General features: G+C 37.9%; 5 protein-coding genes across 9 annotated transcripts; 2 read left to right on the forward strand and 3 right to left on the reverse strand.

Moving 5' to 3' along the window:
• Window positions 1-445: 445 nt before the first annotated feature.
• LOC124301075 (40S ribosomal protein S27) lies at window positions 446-1,568 on the forward strand. Its single transcript, XM_046755757.1, has 2 exons — window positions 446-597; window positions 1,236-1,568. Exon 2 carries the CDS (start codon window positions 1,237-1,239, stop codon window positions 1,492-1,494), a length of 258 nt encoding a protein of 85 aa, XP_046611713.1. The 5' UTR covers window positions 446-597; window position 1,236; the 3' UTR covers window positions 1,495-1,568.
• A 391-nt stretch (window positions 1,569-1,959) lies between these two features.
• Window positions 1,960-8,202, reverse strand: LOC124301069 (AP-1 complex subunit beta-1). 2 transcript variants are annotated; one of them, XM_046755747.1, is made up of 12 exons: window positions 8,098-8,202; window positions 7,476-7,588; window positions 7,210-7,380; window positions 6,053-6,079; window positions 5,707-5,952; window positions 5,203-5,463; window positions 4,672-5,094; window positions 3,777-4,461; window positions 3,413-3,668; window positions 2,983-3,334; window positions 2,567-2,758; window positions 1,960-2,425 (listed from the first exon to the last, which is right to left on the reverse strand). In XM_046755747.1, the coding sequence occupies exons 2-12, from the start codon at window positions 7,581-7,583 to the stop codon at window positions 2,351-2,353; spliced, it is 2,796 nt and encodes a 931-aa protein (XP_046611703.1). In that variant the 5' UTR covers window positions 7,584-7,588; window positions 8,098-8,202; the 3' UTR covers window positions 1,960-2,350. The 2 variants fall into 2 exon arrangements, with proteins under 2 accessions (XP_046611703.1, XP_046611704.1); XM_046755748.1 differs by lacking the exon at window positions 6,053-6,079.
• Window positions 8,135-17,877, forward strand: LOC124301074 (peptidyl-tRNA hydrolase 2, mitochondrial-like). Of its 3 annotated transcripts, none has more exons than XM_046755755.1 (5): window positions 8,161-8,281; window positions 8,420-8,647; window positions 8,743-8,928; window positions 9,183-9,338; window positions 17,851-17,877. In XM_046755755.1, the coding sequence occupies exons 2-5, from the start codon at window positions 8,504-8,506 to the stop codon at window positions 17,860-17,862; spliced, it is 498 nt and encodes a 165-aa protein (XP_046611711.1). In that variant the 5' UTR covers window positions 8,161-8,281; window positions 8,420-8,503; the 3' UTR covers window positions 17,863-17,877. The 3 variants fall into 3 exon arrangements, with proteins under 3 accessions (XP_046611710.1, XP_046611711.1, XP_046611709.1); XM_046755753.1 differs by lacking the exon at window positions 17,851-17,877 and adding an exon at window positions 9,613-9,750; XM_046755754.1 differs by lacking the exon at window positions 17,851-17,877 and having other exon boundaries at window positions 8,135-8,249; window positions 9,183-9,402.
• Window positions 9,390-19,154, reverse strand: LOC124301068 (tetratricopeptide repeat protein 28). 2 transcript variants are annotated; one of them, XM_046755746.1, is made up of 14 exons: window positions 18,773-19,154; window positions 18,110-18,367; window positions 17,601-18,003; window positions 16,932-17,489; window positions 15,564-15,859; window positions 14,997-15,462; window positions 14,513-14,893; window positions 14,037-14,414; window positions 12,512-13,963; window positions 11,863-12,365; window positions 11,386-11,748; window positions 11,033-11,270; window positions 10,678-10,890; window positions 9,390-10,586 (listed from the first exon to the last, which is right to left on the reverse strand). In XM_046755746.1, exons 1-14 carry the CDS (start codon window positions 18,794-18,796, stop codon window positions 9,946-9,948), a joined length of 6,174 nt encoding a protein of 2,057 aa, XP_046611702.1. In that variant the 5' UTR covers window positions 18,797-19,154; the 3' UTR covers window positions 9,390-9,945. The 2 variants fall into 2 exon arrangements, with proteins under 2 accessions (XP_046611702.1, XP_046611701.1); XM_046755745.1 differs by having other exon boundaries at window positions 14,513-14,920.
• A 790-nt stretch (window positions 19,155-19,944) lies between these two features.
• Window positions 19,945-24,108, reverse strand: LOC124301071 (putative tricarboxylate transport protein, mitochondrial). The gene is made up of 4 exons (XM_046755750.1): window positions 23,825-24,108; window positions 22,804-23,238; window positions 21,438-21,658; window positions 19,945-21,166 (listed from the first exon to the last, which is right to left on the reverse strand). Exons 1-4 carry the CDS (start codon window positions 23,976-23,978, stop codon window positions 20,984-20,986), a joined length of 993 nt encoding a protein of 330 aa, XP_046611706.1. The 5' UTR covers window positions 23,979-24,108; the 3' UTR covers window positions 19,945-20,983.
• Between the last annotated feature and the right edge of the window lie 28 nt (window positions 24,109-24,136).

The raw sequence follows: 24,136 nt of genomic DNA on the forward strand, positions 1-24,136 counted from the left end.
ATTCTGTACACTCCGTAACAGAAGTTTTATTTACTAGCTATTCGCGATAGCCTTGTTACAACTGGAAAATAAATCAAGCATATGAATCGGAGCAGACCTCAGACGGGGAATCCAAATGATTCGCTGCAAATTTTAAATTGATTTACGGTCTGAAATCATGAGGCTGATTTTTTCAACCGAAAAAACTTGCGTCGTATGTAACTAGAAAGTATACGTATATATGTATACACCGCAGTATGTTCGCCTCGAAGAATTGAAAATATCTGGAAATCGATTCTATGTATTCAACGTGGTGTTGCATTTTATTGTAATGGATTCTGTTTAAAGATTTACGATTATTAACGTAATAAGCAAAAATACGTCGTTTCAAAATATTTCCTCAATCATTACAGGCTTCGTGTCGTAGATTTGATCAATATTGTAATCGATGTTTTCATTACTCAGTTATAGGTTTTTTTTTCCATCAGTTGGTACTTGCTCGTCAGAGACGCATAATATCCCTGCTACCTTCGCTCCTTTCCAGTTCTGCGTTCGCGCTACAAACACGTGGCTGGAGTTTTAGTTGTCGAATTTAAGGTGAAACATTGAATAAATCACGTAAGTAAAAGCTCTAATACGTCTATCCAGTATTACTGTAATTTATCATAATACATTTATCCAACAATCCAGCTCCTGAGTATTGATAACCGTACCGGGTTGCATCTCGGGGTACCCAAACGTCGCCGCCTCTTCTCGATAATTCTGCTTTGTATCGGATATATTTTCCACCTAAAATACCTTAATATTTAAAAAAATGAGACTACCCACACTTGTACCGCGAATTAGTGCCCGATTGGTTGAAAATTTTACTCACATCATCGGAAAATACAGTATACCTTTTCTCACTATCTTGTGTCAAGTTGCACAAGATCTGCAGGCATGGTGAAGCAAAATTATAGGTTGTAATTCGCGTTCACATTACAACTTTTCCATAAGTTTGGAATATCCGTTTCCTATGTTTCATTTCTCAAGAATCTTCGATTACACTAATGAATTCCATCTGTAAATAAAAGAAAACAAAATAAACGTATATATAATCTGTTCATTTCTTAAACGCTAGTCGCATTATTCGCAGCCTATATATAAAATAACAAGTTTTATTTATGACTTTTTGAAAAATACGATTCTGAAGTACAGTTTTGAAAAGCCCAACTTGTAACATGATTAACCAAATGTTTCTTTTCTTTGCTATCCAGAATGCCCTTGGCTCGCGATTTCCTGCATCCCAGTCCAGCTGAGGAAAAGAGGCGCCACAAGCTGAAGAGATTGGTCCAGAAGCCAAACAGTTATTTCATGGATGTCAAATGTCCTGGTTGTTATGCAATCAAGACTATCTTTTCGCACGCGCAGCGTGCTGTTGAATGTGACGGATGCCGCACCATCCTTTGCACATCTACCGGAGGCAAGGCTCGCCTCACCGAAGGATGCTCTTTCAGAAAGAAGCCCCAATGCTAATGTATTGGACTCGCCTAATGACTACCTTTACATTCAATAAATAAACATTTCAAAAAGGAAACAAAAAAATTTAACTCAAGTGTCTGTTACTATGCTCATACCTTCCATTTTGCATCGAATCCAGATTTAGGGTGACATCATTTTCAAATATACCATTAAGCTGTATTGAATAACTATACTAATTTTAATTTACTGTGTTAATATTATATAAATTTTCAAGCTGACAAATATCACACAGTAATCTTGTGAATTTGTCTGCATTTGAATACAGATCAAATTATTCATGAACATGGCATTTGCAAAACAGTAAATAGATGGAAATTATCTCATGTAATCTAGTTGGCTAATTTCTTCTGCTCACAATCAGTATAAAACTGTGTCACAAATATCACAGACGTACTATGTGGAATTACCCAAAATCCTGTGCTGCAAAATACGTATGTGGTATATTATCAAGCTTAGTAGTTTATATGTATATCATATTTCTTCATTTTATTATTTATACATCATGGAGCACACAATTTAAATATGTTTGCGGCTATTCGAAAACAATTATGTTTAACACGATTTGTTTCAATATTATACACTATCACTTGTGTTCGTAGCAGATTTCAGTGAGAGTATATTATTTCAAACAAATGATCTCTCGTGGAATTTCGTATTTCCTTTTCGAATGTGAGCTGAAATAGGTTGCATAATTTAGTGTAACATTTTAACTCAATCATAACATGTACAAGGTTTTAAAAATGTAAACAATTTCAAGAGAAATCTGGACAACGCATCCATTATAATTAATTTAATAATTAGTAATAAGATTCATATTTCTAAGTTCTTGGGTCGGGAATGATGGTGTTATTCACGAATGCAGAATCGCATCATAAGCGGCAAAGACTCCTGACGCCACCTCCACAGATCGTGACTTTAGTGACAGCTGTAACAAGAAGTATATGCTGCTGTACAAGTCAGAAAAAATGTAACTGATCAATTCCAAAATTGAATCGTACCAATAATAGGTAGCTTCTAAATTGAGTTGCAAAACCATACACAAAAGAATTTCAATATCAATACTTACTGTGACATTAGGGTTGCCTGGTTGGATTTTGAGTTCGTTAAGAACCCAGACGTTATTGGTCAGCTTGAGGGATTGATAAAGCATATCTTGCCCTTCAACGTTTCTTTTGGCTATTGTAAACACGTTATTTTGTTGCATCTTCTGTACTACCTGATCGGCAGTGAGCATAACTCCAGTCAACGTGTATTGTACCTATTATCAGAAAAAGTGACAAACACATCACATCTATTGAGATACGAGTTTCTTCCAATATCAGACAATTTCAACTAAATTGAAAAAGTCGTTTATTAATCAATTGAAGTAATCTGTTTCTAAACATACGTATAGTTCAAACAATGAGCATCAAGCACCAGTTTGATATACTTCAGTAGGAATATAAATCATACTATAGGCTATTCAATATCTGTATAACATACCTCATTTTGAGCTGGAATATCTTTCCAAGTGGATAAGAAAATTCTTTTATCCAACTGTCCATCTTCAGTGAAGAACACGTTCATTGGTACAAGACAAGCAAAATAGAAGATGCCAATGTTATTCTTCATCGCAACTTGCAGATCATTCAAAGGATCCATACGCTGCACAGCACCAGCCGTTGACAGGATAACGCTTGTTTCAATACTAGCACCCGGGTTAAGAGGACCACCGACTTGCAATGGTGCAGCTGGCGTTAAACCAAAGCTGTTTTTGTTTAGTTGAATTGCAAATCCTCCCATGGGCTGCATTGCTTTATTAGAGAATGTCATATCCATACTGATTTGTCCGTTCCTGGTGGCAAAAAAGAGCATTATTTGTACAATTTCCATGAAGTCGGTGATATGCATGAGCATTTATCACAGTTCTTACTTTCTCGAAAACGTCCCCCAAACATCGAATCCCTTTCCTTTCTCAGCTGGCAGCCAATTCACTTTAGGTGGTATATAGGACGTTGGTGCCTGACTGAATCCAAATATATCGCCCAAAAGGCCAGTGGTGGTTTGAGATATGGCGGGTGCGCTGATAGGGTCATTAGAACCTAAAATACCATCAAGTCCCCCTCCCAACAGATCTAAGCCCAATCCAGATTGCGACGTTGGTGCAGGTGTTACAACGCTTGGACCACCTTTCAGGAAAATAATATTTGCATGAGAAACTATATCTTCTGTATGAAAATGATGTAAAAACCTGTGACGTGAATTTTATTTAGGTTTCATGAGTCATCTGCACTCACCAATGTCCATGCTGAGGAGATCTCCGATCAGCGAATCCTGAGCAGGTATAACTTGTGACTGTGGCTGCGGAACTCGCTGTACAGTATCTTCGTTGGAGTTGCTCCTAGCTGGAAGTGATTTTCTGGCACCAGCAGCTCTTCCCTCCACAAAGGCTGTTGGTGGTTTGTGATAAACAGAGGCTAGACTGGATATGTGACAAATTAGTTCATCTAGAAGCGCGGGTTCCAAAAGGTCAGTTTCTTCGGAAATCAGTGGCTTCTCCGCTAATACGACTTCCTTGGCAGCTGCTGGATCTGTACTGAGTAATCTCCAGTAAATGAAGCCACGGTCTCGAAGATCAGGATTGTCGGAGTCTTGAGTAGCAAGACTGAGTACTTGCTGTACCAGCTCTTGAGTGTCGGTGGGCCGTTTCAGGAATAATTTTACAATCGCTGTGAGCAGCTGCAATTGTACCTGCGTATTTTCATCGTGAAATCCTTCTAGGAAACTCTCTAGTAATTCATCGGCATTATCGATTCTCTCCGCGTATTCGCCTATTATCCAGATCATTGACGCTCTTGCTTCCGGCTCGTCTAGAGTGTCCAAATTTTCACACAGGGTTGATATTATACTCTCGTATTTGTTGGGATATTTTCGGAATATGTCCTTGATGACAACAATTGCTTCTTGGACCACGTAATTGACCTGAAACAATAGGTATACATCATTAGTAATCTTGTAGTTAATAACGCGATGAGAATTGTAATAAATAGTTAGTATTTTGCAATTCAATATTTCACAAAATTAAATTCAATAGCGTGATTTAATGGAGATCTCTAGATGTTCTCAGATTTCATAAAATTTTTGTACCTCTAAATATTTTATAAATTTATGGATCTCTAAATTACAACATACTTTTGTTTGAATTAAATCCAGTAAGGTAGATACGCAGCGTTCAGCAGAAGGTTCAACTTTGATGGCGCAACGTCCAATGGCTCTAACTGCTTTCCTGACGAAATCTACGTCAACTTCAGTAGCATACTCTTTCAACTCGGATAGAACTTGAGCAATGTTTGCTTGAGAGGCCAATCTGATCATGATATCTAATTTTTCAAGTTTCACATAGATGGGATCGTTGTACTTGACAAAAAATACCTTCATTTCATGTTTCAATATATCTGGCCTTTTCTGGACGATCAGATTGATATTCCTTAAAGCTACATATTGAACTTCAGGCTCGGAACTAAGAAGGGTAACTAATGGTGGTGCTAATTTTTTAGTCAGCGTACCAACGAAGTCAGACTCTGATTGCAGCATTTCCATAAGCTTCATCAGAACCTGAAAACCATACGTAAACAACATTATTGAAGATGATCGGCTTAAAGACCATACATCTTTATTAAATAACGTGCCAAAAGCATGTGCAAGTGTAGTAAGTGTGACAACCTTGACAGCAGACAGAACTACTGCTGCGTTTGCATGGGCGAGACGTGGCGTGATCCGTTCGCAGATACTCTGTGCCTCACGATCGTCTTTTGGAGAATAGTTGGCTAGTGAATCAAGAATGAAAACTTGTCCCCATTCCGTACATTCGTTCAAGGCTGTAAGCAGCTTATTGATGGTCTGCGCATTCATCTCTACCAACGGCTGTCCACTGGGGCTTGCTTCATTTATCTCAGATAGCGCCGCAACAGCATTTGCAACAACCTTGTTAAAGAAGATATTGTCAGCAACAGAATCGAAGTACTGAAAACTTGAGATGAGATGGGACATGGGACTTAAAATGCATTAATCGTAATTGATTTTTCCCCATATTATTATTATAATTATTTTTATTTATTATTAAAAAAACCCATTTTATTAAAACGTGAAAACTCTTTTTGGACTGAAATGCTCGTAATTAGAGCTGAAAATCTTGTTGTAATGCAAGAATATCACGAAGTTATTTACCATAGGATTGCTGTCCGATAAAAGATCCTTCAGTTGATCCAGAAATCCTTGGTCTTCAACAAGTGCTGCATTAATGTCATACAGCTTGGCGACGCAAACAGCAGCTGTCTTGCGTACGTACGGATCCTCGTCTTTCAAACACTTTCGAAGAGGTTCGCAGAGGTATTCAGTAATCTTATCCACTCGAATGCAGCCCATGGTGCGTACAGCCAAAGCTCGGATCAGGGGGTTCGGGTCCTCACAGTCCTACGCAAAAATCGGGCAAGCCAGGGATTCAAGTCTAGTCACAGCAGTGGCTATCTATCTCAACCCGTGACTTTTGAAAAATAGAAAAGGGTATGTGTACCTTTGTCATCGGAGATGTCGCTAGCTCCTTTTGCGTGTCAGAACGAAAAAGGACAGATTGGTCACCGTCACCATTTTTAGTGCTTATTAGTTATAAATATTAATCACTTATCTTAGTATGCAAATAAATTGATAACATTTTTCAAAGAACACGAGCCCAAGTGATTATAAGTATGAAAACTTCAAAAAAATTATACATCCATATACACAATAACCAATAACTTACACTCGTGGTACTTAAAAAAATGTGCAATTGAATCAATAATTAGTTCAATACTTTTTGCACTGCAGATTAATCATAATGATAACTGATATGAATATGTGTGAGATGAGAAAAACTTGAGACGAAGCAAGATGAAAAACAAATCACACTTTACTATTGGGTAATGGCATCCAAAACACTGATGGAACTCACCAGCGGGCTGCAGTTTTCTTTCCAATTTTGAGTTTAAGGCATCCCAAGTACAACAAACATGCAATTCTGACGGTACTTTTTGAATTACCTTATTTTAATCAAGTAAAATGTTGGCTTTAATGAGTGATCGAATTCGAATATAATTTGAGTGATACGATGCTCTAATTGCAAAGTACATTACTTCCAATAAACAATTTCTGTATTTTTTTAAGTTAAATAATCAAATAAATGTGAATTCAATAGCCCAATTATAACAATTTCTATAAATTTCTTATAAAAATATTGTACTCTGCATTTTACTTTGAAATGATCCGTGAAATTATACATGGACATACATATTCTTCACACATGAAAGAGACGATTTTTGCAACATGCCATCAGAACTACATGATTATGTGAGAAATCAATTAAAAAATATTACACCGTTGTCTTCAATACATCGTATCAGAGAACATCCCTATTTACAGTACGAAAAGAAAATTGTCGCCCTCTTGCGAATGTGATATTAATTTTGAAATGAAATTACCCTAGTGATACACAAAAATGAGCAATGATGAGATGAAAGAGATAGTGATCTATCGTTGTATCCTGTTTAACAGCTTGCCTCGAAGCCTGTTCAATATACTCGCATAATGACCCGTGCATACAATATAAAAGTACATTTAAAAAAGAGTAAAAAGTTTGTTAGTATTATGAAATTGGTGGCAAAGTATAAACATGAAGAAAATTCTAAACTACGTTACCTTAACAAAGGTGTTGACAGCCATGATCGCCATGTCGGGTTGACTTTTAGCATAGTTCATCAGGTACAAGTATACCAGCTTCTTCAATTCCAGGTTATCCGTCTGCATGCAGTTTACAACATCAGGAAAAAGCGCGGAGACATCTTTTCCTACCGTCATCGAAGCAATCACCTAAATAAAGAGCAACAAAATATTCGTCTTTAGTCAGTTCCCAAATTAACAGTCAGTGAATTCTGTGTTGACAACAAAATAAATTAGAATTGTACCTTTTTGACTGCTTCTTTCTTCTTTTCTTTTTTATCATTGTTTAACTCAGATTTCAGCTCAAAGATTTCACCTTTCTTCGTTGTTGTAAAATACTTCGAATCAGTCATTGTTACTGTTGGAAATATTGTTTCAAGATTAAACACAGTTACAGCAGACACTAATGCTGATTTAATGCATGCGCAGTTTGCTATTCATTCGCATCGAATTGGTGAGGTAACAAATGTCAGAATTTCGAACAAATTTGACACGTTAGTAGATGGATCAATGTGTAACATGTCTATAGTACGATCACGCTACTCTGGAGCACGACAAAAATCAATGTTCTTAAAAAATTACTCGATTGCCGAAACAGCTGTCTTTATGAAATGGGAAAAGAAAATGTGCAAAAATCGGAACGATCGATATTGGTTTGCAGCGATAAATCTAATGGTAAACGATTACGGTGAAGTGAATTTTATACGCCTGTAGGTCCACGACGATCCATTAGTAGGCGGTACCAGATAAGTTAAACAAGATATGACCAAAACTCGACCGAAAGAACGAAGCTACGATTTTTATTATTCCGTATATAACCTAAACGAAATATAATTTCTCAACATACTTATAGCAATTTCCAGTTACCTGAATAGCTACAAAAATTCTGAAATGATGAACGAACCGTCTACTGACAGCAGAATCAACGCCCCCGGCGCTACTTGTCGTACACCATTTAACCAGAACGGAGCATGCGCTGTTGGCTGTCCCCTACCAACTTAAAAGATCGGTATCCTGCGGTAAAAAGCAAATTATTGTTTTACAATTTACAGTACGTTTAATGTGATAAAGATTACACTAGCCTATTTTAGACTTACTCAAACCAAAGTTTTCACCTCCAAAGTTGAATCAAGCGTATATCTGTTCTCGAATTTAATCTTATGACACATGTATGCGATGTGATTTTCAGGAGGTTATGATCAATCATCATGCCATGTGCAGAAGCATAAAGTGAAAATGACGTGAATTTTAAACACGAAATTGATGAACGAAAATGGAAGTACTACGAATGTTACTTGACTTTGGGTTGGATTATAAATTCCTCCTGGGTTTGGGAATAGGATTTAGTTACAGTATATTCAAGTTGCTACAAAACAGCTCTAGCAGTAAGTCTGATTTGGACGAACAACATAACGTGGTTTGTAATTGTTTCATAAAGTACTACACTGTGTATAGAGACAAATATTTGTTGAGATTTTTGTACTCCTACTCCTAATATTTTTGTACATACAGATATTTAGCGATGCTGATAGTAACTACAAGCTGGTATTGGTTATCAGAACTGACTTGAAAATGGGCAAGGGGAAAGTCGCAGCACAGTGTTCTCACGCAGCTGTCGCAGCTTATAAATTAGCCACAAAGCACCCACAAATTCTCAGGGAATGGGATGATTGCGGCCAAGCTAAAATAACATTGAAGGTAAAATGAAATGACTTGTAATCACCGATAAGCAAATGCGAAACTTTCAAATCTCACTAATTATTATTACTGTGCTCATGTGATCTTATATTTATATAGAATGGTCTTCCTAGAATTGCTTGTAATACTTAATATTCATTTTCCCTTGTAGATGAGTGTGTAAAATCGAAATTCAAAAAGTTTACTTAAAGACAACATAAAAAATGACTTCTATTGATTTATTACTTCTAATGTCACCTATGCTTGTTTTTCAGGTGGACAGTGAAGTAGCTTTACTTGAAATAGCGAAGCATGCCAAGGCAATAGGTCTTCTATCTAACGTAGTCAGAGATGCAGGTCGAACTCAGATAGCATCTGGTAGCAGAACTGTTTGTGGGATTGGTCCAGGTCCTGAAGAATTAATAGATCAGGTGACAGGACACTTGAAATTATTTTAACATTTTATTGATAAATAAAGCATATTTTAAAAAAAGATTCGATTTCTTCCATAAATATGATAAACTGCTAAGATATTTCGATAAACTTGTGGATTAAGTGTCAGTAGAACAATTGAACGTTATGAACACGTCAGATTGTTACTGCAGGCATGCGATGATGGAATGTATTATTATATTTCATGATACATAATATCTTACACACAGAAGTCTTATGGATAATATGTTACATTTTTCTTTTTCGTTCAAGCATATGGAAAAAAGTGTTGAATACTGACTGAATGTCTTCTTCGAGAGCTGTTTCATATTTTCAACACAGCAGTAACATGTTACATTCATTTGTACAATACTAAACTATCAGTCATTCAATACTGTTGCCCCGTACAATTTCCAGATGCATAATACTAGAGTTAAATATTCCAAATTTCTTACACTAACGCGATACTTGATACCATTCCTATTTAAACTATACTATATTTGTTAAATATGTAACCACATGCATTTAATTTCATCCTGTTTTCCAATATTTAACACTAATCTCCGCACAAATATTTTAATCTGCAACGGACACAACATAAATAATTTATACTGGGGGTGGGGGAGCCTTCCTATGTATTTTATTGGAGCTTGTCGCACTGCACTGAGATTCGGCAATCGATCTACCATCTGCTTCATCTCTTCGGCATAATTCCGGTTCATTTTGCAACCAATTTTGAGTCTGGCTATGGGTTGGCCTAGAAATCTGACTCTGATCATTATCTTGGACAGAACCAACCTCCTCAAGGAGTTTAGACAGAGATGGTGCTAGACCAAGGCCCAAGTTTCGTTCATGGTATACTTCAGAAATCGTTGGAGTCAATTCTCGAGTTAAACTGGTCAATGATGTTGCTAGGTTTCTTAAATTATGAGGATGAACTTCTGATGGTTGAGAACCTTCAGTCTGCGGATTGATGTCTTCAGTAGAAGTGGGGTGGCGAGGTTTTCTAGGCGAGCTAGGCCCAACTTCTGTTCTCACACTTAACCTTTCAAGAACAGTAGCAGGTAATGGTGGAAGTGGTTGACGGCGCAAGACAGTTGCATGTCCGCTTTCCCAATCCGTTGCTGAACTGCTGGAACTAGAACCAGGTCTGGGATTTTGGTCAGAATATAAATTTCGGATACGTGTTTGATGATTCAAATTCAATGCAACCGGAGGACTCGGTGTGAATGCAGCGTCTGACTCTCCTATAAAAAATATAGCAGGCATTAAGATGGTAAATAACTTGGGAACCATTGCTTTACTTTGTCAATCGTGTAAGCGAATGTCCTTCAATACCTCCACAGTTGCTCCGAGATGGTTGAACAATTGGAATATTAGGTGCTTCGGTAGTTTTCCCATCTGGTTCCCCACGACGACGTACATAACTTGCAAAAGCTCCTCCGAGTCTGGGTGGATCGGGCGAAGTTTTCTCAGTTTGTGATACTGAAGCTAGACTTTCCATTGAGCTGCTAGAATCTAGGCTAAGACTTTTGGGAGCTTCTTGGGTATCTGTCAAAAGTGAAGCATAACGAACAAGATGAAAATTTCAGCCTTTTGACCTTCTGGTACTCAGTGACATACTTTCCTACTGTACGAATTACTTGATTCCCTTGAAGACTTGACAAGTCATTCAATAAAAATGTCTACCCACCAAACAAAGCTAGCAGTGCTTGCAGTGCAAATTGAACAGCTCGGCGTGAAGCTTGCTTTCCAGTTCTTAATGTAACTTCCGATTGTCCCACTTCCATCAAATCAAATCCTAAACTGGCAAACAACTCGTGCGATCCTGCAGCCCGCCATACTCTGACAGGTAAACTAACTTCTTGACCTTCAGTTGCACAGCTTGCTCTTCGCATTGCAGAGATCACATCCTCGGCAGCTTCGGGTACCTTTTTTGTATGAAAAATGATAGTCAAAACCAGAAAAAAGGGAATAATACGAAAATGAAGTAAAGTCATTGAAATAAAATAGTGTTATGTGAATTTTGAAATATCATCACCATACCTGTAAAAGTCTGACGAGAGCGTGTAAAGAAGCAGGTCCTAATCCGAGTAATGCTTGTAAGCTGGCACTACATCTGGTTAATCTCTCTTCAGGGTCACTTTGTGGGAAAAACACTGACGATGGGATTCCATTACCAGCTGGTTCAAATCTGAACCCAACTGACATAAGCAATTCTCGCCAGCCCGCAGCCTCGCCAACTTTATTTTCAATACTACGCTGTGTTGTATACATTGCGTTTTTCTGGCCACGGTGTATTCTTTGCAAAGATTTCTCAACTAGATGCAGTGTTACTCTTAACGCATCTCGACTCTGTTCTGGACCACTTCGTATAAGCTCTGCCAAAGCTTGACCCATGAGTGCCACCTATACAGTTATAAAGTCATGTTATCTTCTGTGCGTTTTTTTGAAGAATCAATGAGTGATTTATTTATAATGACTAAACAATCCAATTTAATAAAAAGTCAACATAAAATTTACCTTATTCGAAAGTCGAGCGTCTCCACCAAGAAGAAGCCATCCTGCCCAGTTAGACGGGTGTGCGAAATGTCTTGTATGTTGTACAGTTTGCATGGCCTCAGCCAATGCCCTAGAAGCTCTAGCACCTTGCAGCATTGCACTATAGAAAGCTCTCAACAAAATGCTACCTGCCGTTGGTGGTACAGGCCACATTCCTATTAGTACGCATTGTGCTCCTGTGCCCAGTAAAGTTTTCGCCATTTGTTGGATGCCATCAGAACTTACACTTGTATTTTCACCTCCGCTCCAACAGTGACCACTTGATATTACAACTAGACGGGCTGATAATCGCAATCTTGAAATATCTGAACAGGTCAAAAGGTATTCTGATTTGTCGGCTTGTTCCTCGCGTTGATCAGCAGTTAAAGCTATGCTTGCAGATTTCCAAAAAACAGGGGTTGTCAGATGAACGCATTCAGCGTCTGGTAATGCTCTCAAAACTGCTGATCTTGTAGCTTCGTTGCCTGTAAACAAGATTATACTTAAAAATTGTTAATCCGTATTTTATCTTATAATATGCAACCAAATTTGTTGCTATTTCTTGATACAGGAAAAATTTGATATTTTTTTTTGTAAGATAGTGTGGAAATAATCATTTGACGTGGTATACCAATTAATGGTCGGGACTCTAGAAGCTCTGCAACAATTCCAGCTTCTGTTTCTGCAGATATAACGCTTTCTGGCCATCCGTATTCTTCTCTGATTTCATCGGGCACATTTGGATTTCCTGCGACTAGCGCAGCTACCGTTGCTCCACCTTCTGGCATCGGGATTCTTGATCTCCGCCTCAATGCTGCTAGTGATGGGACAACCAGTAGAGAAAATCTCTCACAAAGATAATCTTCACCTGGACTTGATTGTAGCGCAGGTAGAGGAGCCAAGTATAGAGATTTCTCGACAACCAGTATAAGTTCCTTTCTTGTTGGTGGTAGAAGATCTTCAAATGGTGCAAGGAGAAGGTCGTAGAGGCTTTGCACCTGAGCAGGAGCTTGCCAAACTGGCCCTTTAACTCCTATGCCCCAACGTGCACTTCCAGCACGCGAGCTTACCGATCCCACGCTGAATAAACTACTCAAGCTGTAAGAACTTGCATTTAAACGATGTCCTCTTGATGGTATTTTTCCAGGTTCTTCCACAGACTCGCTTGACTCTCCCAATAACGCTTCGCGAGCCAATGAAACTCTTCTCTCCAAACTTACCCCATCTTCTAGCGTTGCAGAGTGAAATCTGAGCAGACCCCGACCAGGTGCTAAACACCACGCATGTAATTCAGTTTCTGCTTCACTGAAGTATAATATAATACCTCGCTGTCTGTCTACTATTTCTGAATAATGTGTGGCATCATCTAGAGTTCGATTTTTACATCTCCGAGATCTTTCTGCCCAATTTAGAGCTTCCTCGGGTCTATTCAAACTTACTAAAACTTTCTGCAACATTCTATATGTGTTGGAAAGTAAATCTGCTCTGCTTGGCTGTCCAGAAGGAGGAGGTGGACAACCGTCCAAAGATTCTAATAAATTGGCTGCCCTTTCAAACTGCTCCACAGATGTTGTAGCTTCTCCAGCTTCCCAATGAACCAAGCCCAATCTGTGTCTCAAACTGGCGGCTTCTTCTCTCCGACCCAATCCCTCAGATAATGAGAGTCCAGACTGCAGATAACTTAATGCTCGCGACAGATCTCCACATAAATGATGAAGACGGCCAAGACTGGAAAAAGCAGCTGCTCTAGCTGGCTGATCACCAGCTGCAGCAGCCAAACTCAATGATTGTTCTTGTAATCTAACAGCTTCCTCAAATTGACCAAGTGCTTCTTGTGTTGCTCCAAGATTTGCACAAGCTCGAGCTTGTAGTCCAGCTGCATCCAATCCTTCCGCAATAGATAGCTCCAGCTGATGGTGTCGTAGAGCTGAGCTCGGATCATCCATGAGAAGATGAACAGCACCAAGACCACTAGCTGCTTCGGCCTCCCCAGCTCTATCACCCAGACCTCTGGCAAGAGTCAGTTGATGCGATAAACAACTGACAGCCTGTTCATGATTGCCCAGTGCAGCATGCACTCTTCCTACATTGAAAATGCCAATTTTAGTTTTACGTGGAGTATAATTTGCACATTTAACAAAACCTACGAAGCATACCTAAATCGCCATAGGCTGATCCTCTTGCTTCAGGACTATCAACTTCATGTGCAGCTACTAATCTTTTTTCAAAGCAAACCAAAGCTTGTTGCAAATTTCCTAGAGCCTCACGCGCTCTTCCCAATCCTCTGTAGGCACGTTCTTGATCCCGAATACTTCTAAGTCTATTTGCAGCAATCAGCTGTTGGTCATGACACTTTATCGCCTCTTCAGGATCCCCTAATGCTTCGTAACAGTCGCCCAAATTACCAAGAGCTCTTGCTTTATCAAGTAACGCTGTTGCTGTTGAAAGTGGTTCCAAAGTTGCCAGTTGTTGCTCAAAATATCCAATTGCATCTTCGTAGTGGGCCATGTTGAGTCTAGCTATACCCAAATTTCCTTTTAAAAAAAGAAAAGAATACAAATATAAATAGATCCGACCTTTTGTAAATTCGCCAGTTCAAAGCTGCGTCATATTCAATGCACTACTAGCTTACCTAGAGCCTGGGCTTCAACTCCAGAGTCTGCTAATTCTCTTGCTCGCTCCAATTGTTCCTGGTAACATTTGACAGCATGTGTATACTGACCCAGAGCCATATGAACAGCACCTAAGTTGCCATGGGCTCGACACTCTCCTCTTAAGTCTCCTGCTTCCTGCCTTAATGTCAGTTCTTGCGTATGAAATCCGAGAGCTTTGTCCAAATTTCTCGTTGCTCGATGTGCAACACCCAAAGCTCCGTACGCTGCTGCTTCGAGACTACGGTCGGCTGCTTGTCGCGCAAGACTCAACTGGCGTTGGTGCATTTTTATAGCTTCTTCAGGTTCATCGAGACGTAAAAAGCAATCTCCGATATTGCCCAGGGCTCTAAATTTTCCAGCTAGATGTTTAGTCATATGAGCAATTGCTAAATAGAAAAATTATAAGCTGGTAAAATTCCAGAGAAAGTTTCAAGTTAATGTATCCATAAATGTCCAATTTACCTAAATAATATTTCTGGCATTCCAAAGCTGTGTCTAAATTTCCAAGAGCCAAGTGTGCAAGACCTAAGTTGCAGTATGCTCTTCCCATTCCAGATTTATCCTGCAAATCTTTGGCCAAAGCTAAATCTTGATCATAATATCTCACTGCTTGTCGATGATTGCCAAGGCAATAATGGGCATAACCCAGAAAGTGACAAGCTTTAGCTTCCCCCTCTATGTCATGAAGTTCCTGCGATATCATAAGATAGTTTTCATAGTATGGAACAGCTTCTTCAAATCTAGCACGGGATGAGAGACAGTTGGCAAGGTTAAGCAGCGCGCAAGCTTCTCCAGCCACATCTTTCAATTCGCGAGCTATTGCCAAGTGAGCCCGATAATGTCGTAAGGCTGCTTCGTGTCCTTGTACAGCTTGATATGCAACGGCTAAATTTCCATGTGTACTTGCTTCCGAACTACGATCATTGACCTATAATAAATAATATGATTCCGAATTAACTGAAAATAGTTGACAATTCTAAGTAGTTTAGTAAAGTAAATCATAAAAGGTACTAAATAACATTGAATCACCTCTTTACTTATCGTCAACTCTTGCTTGTGGTATTTTATTGCTTGTTCGTAATAACCCAATGCATTATAGGCATTCCCAATGTTTCCATACGCTCTTCCCATACCAGCGGTGTCCCCAAGGGCTCTGGCAATACCTAAGTGGGCTTGATGAAGCTTCAATGCTGCATCGTGTTCTCCTAGCAGTTGATACACGATTCCCAAATTACTACAGGCACGTCCTTCTGCTACCTTATCCTTTGTCGTCAGGGCTACATCCAGTTGTCTCTGATGCCAGAGCTTTGCTTGTGCAAGATCACCTATAATCACATCCTGACCTTCGAATAGGATCGATTTTCACTTAATAGCCTTATATTTGAGCTAATAGGGAATAATTTAATATTAGATTCTTGTGGATCTGGGCAAGGATTACAAAAGGCAATTACTACTTCGTTGATTCCGATCAGAGCTGCAACAACGAAATAAAATTATCTTTTGTAATCACTGTTGCCTCCTCTCTTGACCTGTACTCTCACAGGGTTCGTACGCTTTTTGGAACCCGAAATTCCCTGACTTTTTCAGGTGTTCCAGCTTGAAAATAGGATTTTTTTCAGTAACCTTCCAAGAAATATGCCGCTGATTCTTAACAATTTTTTTGCATATCAATACTAATACCTTAAATATTACCTAGTAATTAATTTACTGTCCGACTACTAATTTACAAACAACAGCCAGCGATTTTCAGTAATAAAAAAACGAAAGGAGGTTTGATATCAAGTAATGTACGTATAAGAACGACTTTATTTCTTCAAGAAACTTAAAATTCCAGTCTTATTTTCGAAATTCCCTGCCTTTTTCCTGACTTTTCCCTGCTGTAAGGAACTCCCTGAGTTTTCCCGGTTTTCCCGGCTTTCCCTGTGCGTACGAACCCTGCCTCAATACATATTAGTGGAAAGCAGAAGATGAAGCTTCGTTAAAAGAACTAACTTTACTTCGTATAATTGAATCAGTATTCAATAGATTTGCGTACTACGATGTCAAGAATTTTTGTAGCTTGCCAGTACTAAAATTACTCACAGTGGAGTTGACTTCAAATTTTGCTGAATTGTAATACTCAATTGTATTGAAGATTAGATTCTATTTGTATTTCTCACGTAATGCTTGTGCCCTGTGATTGCAATACCTGGCGGAAATTATCTGCTTGTATAATGTTATACCATTACCTTGATACCAGAAAAGTAATGATTCGTTAAAATTAATATATTTTGATCACGAGATATGAGAATTCAAAACATATTGAATCTTATGATCTTGTGTTAATTAGCATGAATTATTACTCTGCTCAAGTAACATGTACCATTGAATTGGGTTTAGAGCGATTATAATGCTCACCTGCGCATCTTGCTGCATGTCCAAGTCCAGCATAGGCTCTTGTCTCCACAACTCGATCGCCAAGTTCCTGAGCTATTCTCAAAACATTTTCATGATAAGCCATAGCTTGACGAAAGTTTCTTCTATAGTGATGTGACGATCCTAAGTTACTGAAAGCTCTGGCTTCTTCTACTCGGTCTCCCAGACGTCGAGCTATTCTCAAATGCTGTGTGTGACAATCAACTGCACTCTCAAACTCGCCCATTGCCAAGTAAACTGCTCCCACGTTACCAATTTCTCTTGCTTCTTGTAGGCGATCTGCCATTTGTTTTACTAATTGAACGCATTGCTTGTGTGATGCTAAAGCATTTGGTAAATCTCCGATAGCTGTATAGACATGCCCTAAGCTCGTCAACGCTGACGCGGCTGCCTGGGTGTCTTTACACTTCATGGCTAAAACCAGTTGATATCTATGTGCTGTTAAAGCTTCCTTGAAGCTACCTTTGCTAAAGTATGCTGAGCCCAAATTGCCATGTGCTCTGCATTCGCCTTGAGTATCACCTAATGAACGTGCAACACCTAGAAATAATCTTGCATATTACTAAAAATATCATGTATACAAAGCAGACCAAGGTCCAAATTTTAACCATATAGCTGAAAATGGTATCAGATGATTTTCGAAAATTGTACCTAAATCTTGTTGCATGTAACTGATTGCCTTGTCCAACGAATTGAGAGCCCAGTAAGCACTAGATAGAGCAGAAAAGACGGAACCCCTTAATTTCAGACTGCATGTTCCAATGGATAACGCTGCTTCTAAGACACCAGCTGCCGCTCGATATTGCCCAGCTCCTAACAGCTCTTGCCCAACTACAGATATAACTACAAATGGTGATTCATCCAGTTTCATTGCCCTGAGTTGTTGGAACGTTGGTTCTAGGGTTGTGCGTAAAGGTGATTTCAACGAAGCTTCCACCAACCCGGACAACAGTTGACAATTGGATGAATCCCTTGCCAAGCCAGCACTAAAAGCTGCCAAGGCTTCTCCATGTCTGCCTAGGCATTGGAGGGCTACTCCTTGCCGATAATATGCCTAAGAATAAATTGAACAATGTGTTTTAGAAACAGTTGAAAGTGATGGAAACGTTCGATTTGAGTTTATTATTTAGTAATAAATAGGACAGGTATGGCATTTATACTTTATGCCATTGGGGATTCAGTTCCGTTGCTCTTACTGCATCTTGTAAAGCTAGAGCAAATTGTCCCATCTTTAAACGAGCCGCAGATCTATTTGAGTACAACACGTGACTAAGAGAGTCTAAGGCAAGGGCTTCCGAGTACAGAGTAGCAGCTAGGGGGTAGTCTCCATTCTGGCAAGCTGCGTTACTTCTACGCACTGTTTCCAGAAACAGAGCCCGAGATCCAGCGGCCAGGGCCGACGTACCTTCGGGCTCCACCTAATGGTACCAAGTTATTATTATTACTTCGTGGAAAGAGTGTGTACTCGCATTTTAAGTTCAATATCTTGTAAGTAGACTAGACTTGAAGTTCTTAAGTATTCAGCTATTATTATACTGGTTTTAAATATGTTGATAATGAAACTTTATCACTATTTTTTTTTTTTTAATATCAGCTGCAAGCATTTTTCATAGTTTGAAGAAAAGAGTACCGGTAAAAAGGTATCAGATTCTTTTTAGGAGAGTCCGTTTATCATTTGGTAGTATTAAGCATTGAAAAATCTGCTGTGAATTTGTTAAAAGCAGGATAATATTTGTTTTTAGATGGAATTGTTTCATGACTAGTCAAAGATTGCTGGATAGTACATAAAATGGTAAAAAATACGGGATTGAACTTGTAATTACCTCAGAGATATCCCTATGAGACATTGTTTAAGACGAGCCGGTAGCATCCTCTTTCATGGGCATTATCTGAGTCGGAGGGGGTCCATTAGATAAGGCCCTTTTCAGGGCCCTAACTCTTGCCAACTAGTTTAGTGATTCTGTAATAGTTCACTCAACACAATTGACAAACTTTCCAGCAATCACAATTTGTCACCAAACTCGTCATTTAACAGATAATAAGAGTACGGTTTGTTTATGATATTATGAATCTATTGAGTTGATTAAAAAAAGGGGGAAAGGTAGGCGTCTAAGGGGGGAACCCACTGCATTCCTAAGGTACAGCCATCTTGGAATGTGACCCCAGGTCTCCCCACTTAAAGCCACTAAGTGGGGTGGCAGGTGAGAGGGGCCTTAGGCCCAAGTCCCAAGATCTCCTCACCTCCCTCAGGTTCCCGCATTCACTACTACCATACTCTGCATAAATATACACCCGAGGTTCAGCCGACAATGCCTCTAATACACCTGCACACCCTCCCATAGAGCCAACTTTCGTTGAGATTGCATAAACACTTGTCGGCGCTTGACGAGAAGAATGCTAGCACAACAACAATCCCAATAGAAGCTTAAAATTTGCATCGATATCAATAAATTACACACATTCAATGATTTTTGCAGATTACACGACTCTTGATGTACCTCAGTTCTTAAAATTACCATCAAGCAGTGTTATTGAACGTTTCGGAATAATTATTATCCATGCAAGAACAACAGTTTCATTGTGATGTAAATATTCATGTGGTTATTTGTATTCAATTGGATTCCCGAAATATCCAATAAAAACTTCAATCACAAAAGCCAATTCTGTAATCAACATTAAATCATTTATATTATTGCCTGAATTCAGGCCAATACAGTGTATTACAAAGTGTTTACAAAACTATTGTGATCTTAAGATTACAATATATTTGTGTATTCTACGTGTTTGGATACATGCCAGCAGACATTATTTAATTAATTGACGTCATCCAACACTGAGTTAAGAAATTATTAAGTAATCATTCTTTTGCTAAAATAATAATTTGCCGAGTACTGTAAAAAGTAAAATAATGCATTTTTTTACAGTGTTGAGATGAATAACTAAATATAAATTGTAATAAGTTCCTGTCATTAATTGTATTTCAAAATTTTATTTGTTTTTACTTAAATTTGAATCACATACATCATTTCCGTAAATAGTTATATGCGTATAGTTATATACGTAAACGCATATTGTAAAAATATCCACCAATCATATAAATACATCAATTTTCCGGTAGATTCCACCGATTCAATATAATAAACAATTGCATGTATAAGTTGAGCTTGAATGTAGTGTTCCTTGTATATAGTTACCATTGCATGTTAAAGGACATACGGTATATAAAATTGACCCCTAACATATGCTACTGATATCTCACATATTTTTACATATATTATATATATATAATATTAAACTGTGTTATTTTTCATACAAAAGTACAGTCATACTCTCTAGAATGCATATTTTGGAATAATAGCGTAATATATTATTATTTTTAATAAAATTCGTACGAAAGAAATAGCATTCCCATAGATAAACAAAGTAGATTTGTCATTACCAGTTGATTTCAAAATTTGTACATTAAAAGATGTACTTTAAGGTACAAGAAAAATATTGGTTGTAATTGATAAATGTTTTCTACTTTTTGGACCAGTTGCTAAGCCTTCCGTTATTATGAAAAATTACACAGATTATTGTACACAATGAAACAGTGTTTGCTTTACATGAAATCCATGAAAATGAATGAACATTATTGAAAATTGATAAAGTGCTAAATCATTATTAAAGAATTTCTTTACTTTAGTTACTAAAGCGCCTTATACAAAGTCAGACGTTTTGGCACAACTTGAAACAAATAAATATCAAGAAAAAATGTGCATTTGTCTGTAAATTTGTAAGTTGGATTGCTAAAAAATAAAAAAATAAAATACAAGAAATTTGTCAAGGTTTGTTTAACTGTTTTACATTACAGTAGATTATCATGTAAACTTTAGCATATTACCACTGGTATATTTATAACTTGCAACCAAGATCACTTTGTATGTAAAAAAAGACGACTGCTGATACGAAAATGATGCAAAAGTATTGTACAGAAAATCCTAACATTATGGAATGTATAACAAGAAGGTTACAAGCATGTGTGCAGGCTTGATTTATGGCCAAAATTTGTTAAACAAGTCCATAAACGAATCATAGACCATAAACGTAATTGCCACATCCAGACAAACTCTGCTCAATCGTGGAACTGTACCCTTGTAGAATGCAAATGCTCCTTCTTTTTTCCATACCTGTACTATACAGTCTACAGTGCCTTTGTACTTAGCAGCTTCCAAACCCTGTAAAAAAAAAAAAAAAAACCCCAAGAACTAAAATAGTATTACACTACCACCACTTTCAATCTACATATTTCGATTTTATCTCCTTTACTTTTTATGATGAAAGCACCAGAAATGTGTACTGCATAATTTGTGTTGCATTTAGTTTTACAACTAACAAACAAAATCTTTAAGGTCTAAAGTTGTATCTCTTCTTTTAAGATGGAAAGGTAATATTCTTAGTTTTTAGAGTGAAAAAGAAAATTCTTTTATTCAATTCAAAAATACTAACCTGCATTCGTGTTTTTATTACATCAATTGGAGTATTTCCAAATACCGACGCCGCACCAGCAACTGCACCAAACGCACCCACGAGTAATTTGGGTACAGACTTTGAGTTATCTCCCCCTCTGTACCAGTCCTTTAGAGTTTCCATTACAAAAAACCTTATCGCTTGATTTGAACCTTGACGCATTACTGTTGGAACTAGTCCTTGATACACACCCCTTGCCCCTATAAAAGTAATATAAAACTGCAAGATCATACTTATATTCAGGCACGGATGGCTATGTTAATTTTTTATTAAGTTATCTAATGGAGAGAAATAACTTTAGGTAGAACTTAGCTGTTCGGCATCATGTGTCAAGGAAATTGAGGTATATATTTATAAAGAAAAAAAAAATAATATGAACCATGCTCCAAGACTATGATGTAGGTAAAATCAATAAAGTCAAGTAGCCGTTATGTAACGATAATGAAATATAAAGTGAACCAGTCATGAGACTAAAATTTAGATCAAACATGTGTTCTTTGCCAACTTTGAATTCAATTCTACACCTGCAACTGTTACGCCACCAGAAATAATTGTCAGCTCAATTTGCGTCAAGTGTGTGGTTCGATGATAAAGCATCTAGTTACAGTAGAGTGGAATCTTTATATAATAACTTACGTTGCTGCTGGAATGTATTGCATTCTAAGTTGGAAACGCAGAGGGTTTTCTAATAAGTTGATATAATTTTGATAGAATATACTTCTATCATTTCTATCTCCATACTCAGTACAAAATACTTATGTAAGAAACTACAAGGAAAGAGAAATAATAAAACTACTTCGAACATGGTGGAAACATTTAAACTGAGTTTTTTTGTAATGGTAATGAAATTGATAAAAGTAATAGCGTTATGTGTTGTCAGGCAATCCTTATCAAACTGCCCTCAACAGCTTCACACCCTCACGTCACACAATCACGCATAGGCATGTAGTACATCAGTAGGCATGCGATATGTGTAAGTAACAGAGATTTTGAAAATAGATTAAAATTTTTTGTCCACTACATTCACAAATATGTATCAAGTCCATCATAGTAAGAAGATAGTACATTACTTTGCAATTGTGATAGTCTGAAAGTATCTATAGAGTGTGGTAATATGTGAACGTGTTTTTTTCCACAGTTCAGCAAAGTGTTCGGCATAGGTAATGGTGTTATGTAATCTCACCGAACAAAGTCCAACATTTAGAAATTTAGACTTTGAATGAAGTTTAAGGTCATACTACCACTTTAAAAGCTTTCAAGCAGCTAATCATATACTTGTTAATTGACCGATTCTATCCTCTCGTAAATGAAAGTAAAAGTTCCGTGATTGAAAGCCTCAACTTACCACTTTCTTTGACTATCAAGGTCACTCCATGCAAGAATCCTTTGTATCTTGGGTTCCCTGACCTTTGGTCATTGATAAATTTCACTTTAACAGTTTCCATAGGCGTTACAACTAATACAGCTTCGCTAACTCCAGCACAAAGTCCTGCTAAAAGTCTTGTTTGCGCATTCAATTTTCCTTCTGAATCGACTAGTCGTTTTTTAACTGATTCAAACGCCCCAAATCTCACAGCAGACTTGGGAATTGAACCATAAATTAAAACGGATAGTCCTCGGTATAGACCTAGGACACCGTGACCTTTTACTGTTTTTTTCACACAATCCAATATTCCAGAATATTCTTTGCCAGCTCCAGCTTTTCCATCCAGCTGCAGTTGTGTCTTGACATATTCGGTTGGATATGTTATGCAAATTTCTATACCACCCGTTATTCCACCTGAAATATTTGAATGAAAATATTTAACTCAGTCAAAAATAGTTAAAATCATCGCAAAAAGAATAATTTTTACATAAAACTCGAATGCAACAATGAATGCTAACTAAAGTGTCAGCAAACGGGATAAGCCTTGAAGTTTTTAAACGAGCATTGAGCAATTGATAAAGGTGCTTCACTGAAAACCGGATTCATGTTTATCATTACAGTGTTAGCTCTTGGCATATTTGTTCTGGACATTAGCATTGAGCATTTTTTTGGTTCAGAGAATAATGTAACGGAATTCAAATTTTGCAATACGAACATAAAGAGATTAAAGGTAGAGAACGTACAGCAAAACTTGAAAGCAAACTTGAATCAAGCTAAGAAATTTTTGTCTTTAAGTATTGAGTGCTGACAAGGAATGACTGAAGTTATCATTGAAATAATTTGTCTGAGTGTCAATGGTGATTTAGTAATTATTTTTTATAATAAATTGGTTCGATTCACATCTTTCGACTTGCTATCAATCGCGCAAATCAATGAGTGACAAAAATTGTAAGAAAAAAAAACGAATCCAAATATAAAGGTATGTACGACATGTGTATACCAGCAACGATTCCCTTGAGTCCAACATTTCCACCACCAGCTGCAGCTGCAGCTGCAGAATCTTTTAGCCAAGGTCTCCTTGGGTATGGATTTTTAAAAGTGGTCAACGACGTGGGCGATTTGGTCAGCTGTTGTCTCAACCACAGCGGATCCATGGCTGATGGGTATACGTATTTAGAGGCGTAATATCGAAAGGGACTCGGACGAGACCGATGAGCGTAGATTTGACACGCGGCGCCGTCAACGACTGTCACTTCCGACAGCCAAACTCCAACTATCCCAAGTCACCGTCGAACGCATAGCGCCCCCCCCC

This window comes from Neodiprion virginianus, chromosome 3 (genome assembly GCF_021901495.1).
Source record: "Neodiprion virginianus isolate iyNeoVirg1 chromosome 3, iyNeoVirg1.1, whole genome shotgun sequence".
Classification (NCBI taxonomy): Eukaryota; Metazoa; Arthropoda; class Insecta; order Hymenoptera; family Diprionidae; genus Neodiprion; species Neodiprion virginianus.

What these genes read in the sequence shown, in the direction of transcription:
- LOC124301074 (XM_046755754.1), top strand. Translation starts at nt 8,504, where the DNA reads ATGGAAGTACTACGAATGTTACTTGACTTTGGGTTGGATTATAAATTC. An exon ending in TGGACGAACAACATAACGTG is followed by an intron (nt 8,648 to 8,742) that starts GTTTGTAATTGT and finishes TTGTACATACAG; the next exon opens with ATATTTAGCGATGCTGATAG. An exon ending in AAGCTAAAATAACATTGAAG is followed by an intron (nt 8,929 to 9,182) that starts GTAAAATGAAAT and finishes CTTGTTTTTCAG; the next exon opens with GTGGACAGTGAAGTAGCTTT.
- LOC124301071 (XM_046755750.1), bottom strand. Translation starts at nt 23,978, where the DNA reads ATGGATCCGCTGTGGTTGAGACAACAGCTGACCAAATCGCCCACGTCG. An exon ending in ACTCAAGGGAATCGTTGCTG is followed by an intron (nt 23,239 to 23,824) that starts GTATACACATGT and finishes CAAATATTTCAG; the next exon opens with GTGGAATAACGGGTGGTATA. An exon ending in TAATAAAAACACGAATGCAG is followed by an intron (nt 21,167 to 21,437) that starts GTTAGTATTTTT and finishes TTTTTTTTACAG; the next exon opens with GGTTTGGAAGCTGCTAAGTA.
- LOC124301068 (XM_046755745.1), bottom strand. Translation starts at nt 18,796, where the DNA reads ATGTCTCATAGGGATATCTCTGAG. An exon ending in AGTTGAAGCCCAGGCTCTAG is followed by an intron (nt 14,415 to 14,512) that starts GTAAGCTAGTAG and finishes TTTTTTTAAAAG; the next exon opens with GAAATTTGGGTATAGCTAGA. An exon ending in ATCTCGGAGCAACTGTGGAG is followed by an intron (nt 10,587 to 10,677) that starts GTATTGAAGGAC and finishes TATTTTTTATAG; the next exon opens with GAGAGTCAGACGCTGCATTC.
- LOC124301075 (XM_046755757.1), top strand. Translation starts at nt 1,237, where the DNA reads ATGCCCTTGGCTCGCGATTTCCTGCATCCCAGTCCAGCTGAGGAAAAG.
- LOC124301069 (XM_046755747.1), bottom strand. Translation starts at nt 7,583, where the DNA reads ATGACTGATTCGAAGTATTTTACAACAACGAAGAAAGGTGAAATCTTT. An exon ending in TGGGGGACGTTTTCGAGAAA is followed by an intron (nt 3,335 to 3,412) that starts GTAAGAACTGTG and finishes TTTTGCCACCAG; the next exon opens with GAACGGACAAATCAGTATGG. An exon ending in CAGGCAACCCTAATGTCACA is followed by an intron (nt 2,426 to 2,566) that starts GTAAGTATTGAT and finishes TTCTTGTTACAG; the next exon opens with CTGTCACTAAAGTCACGATC.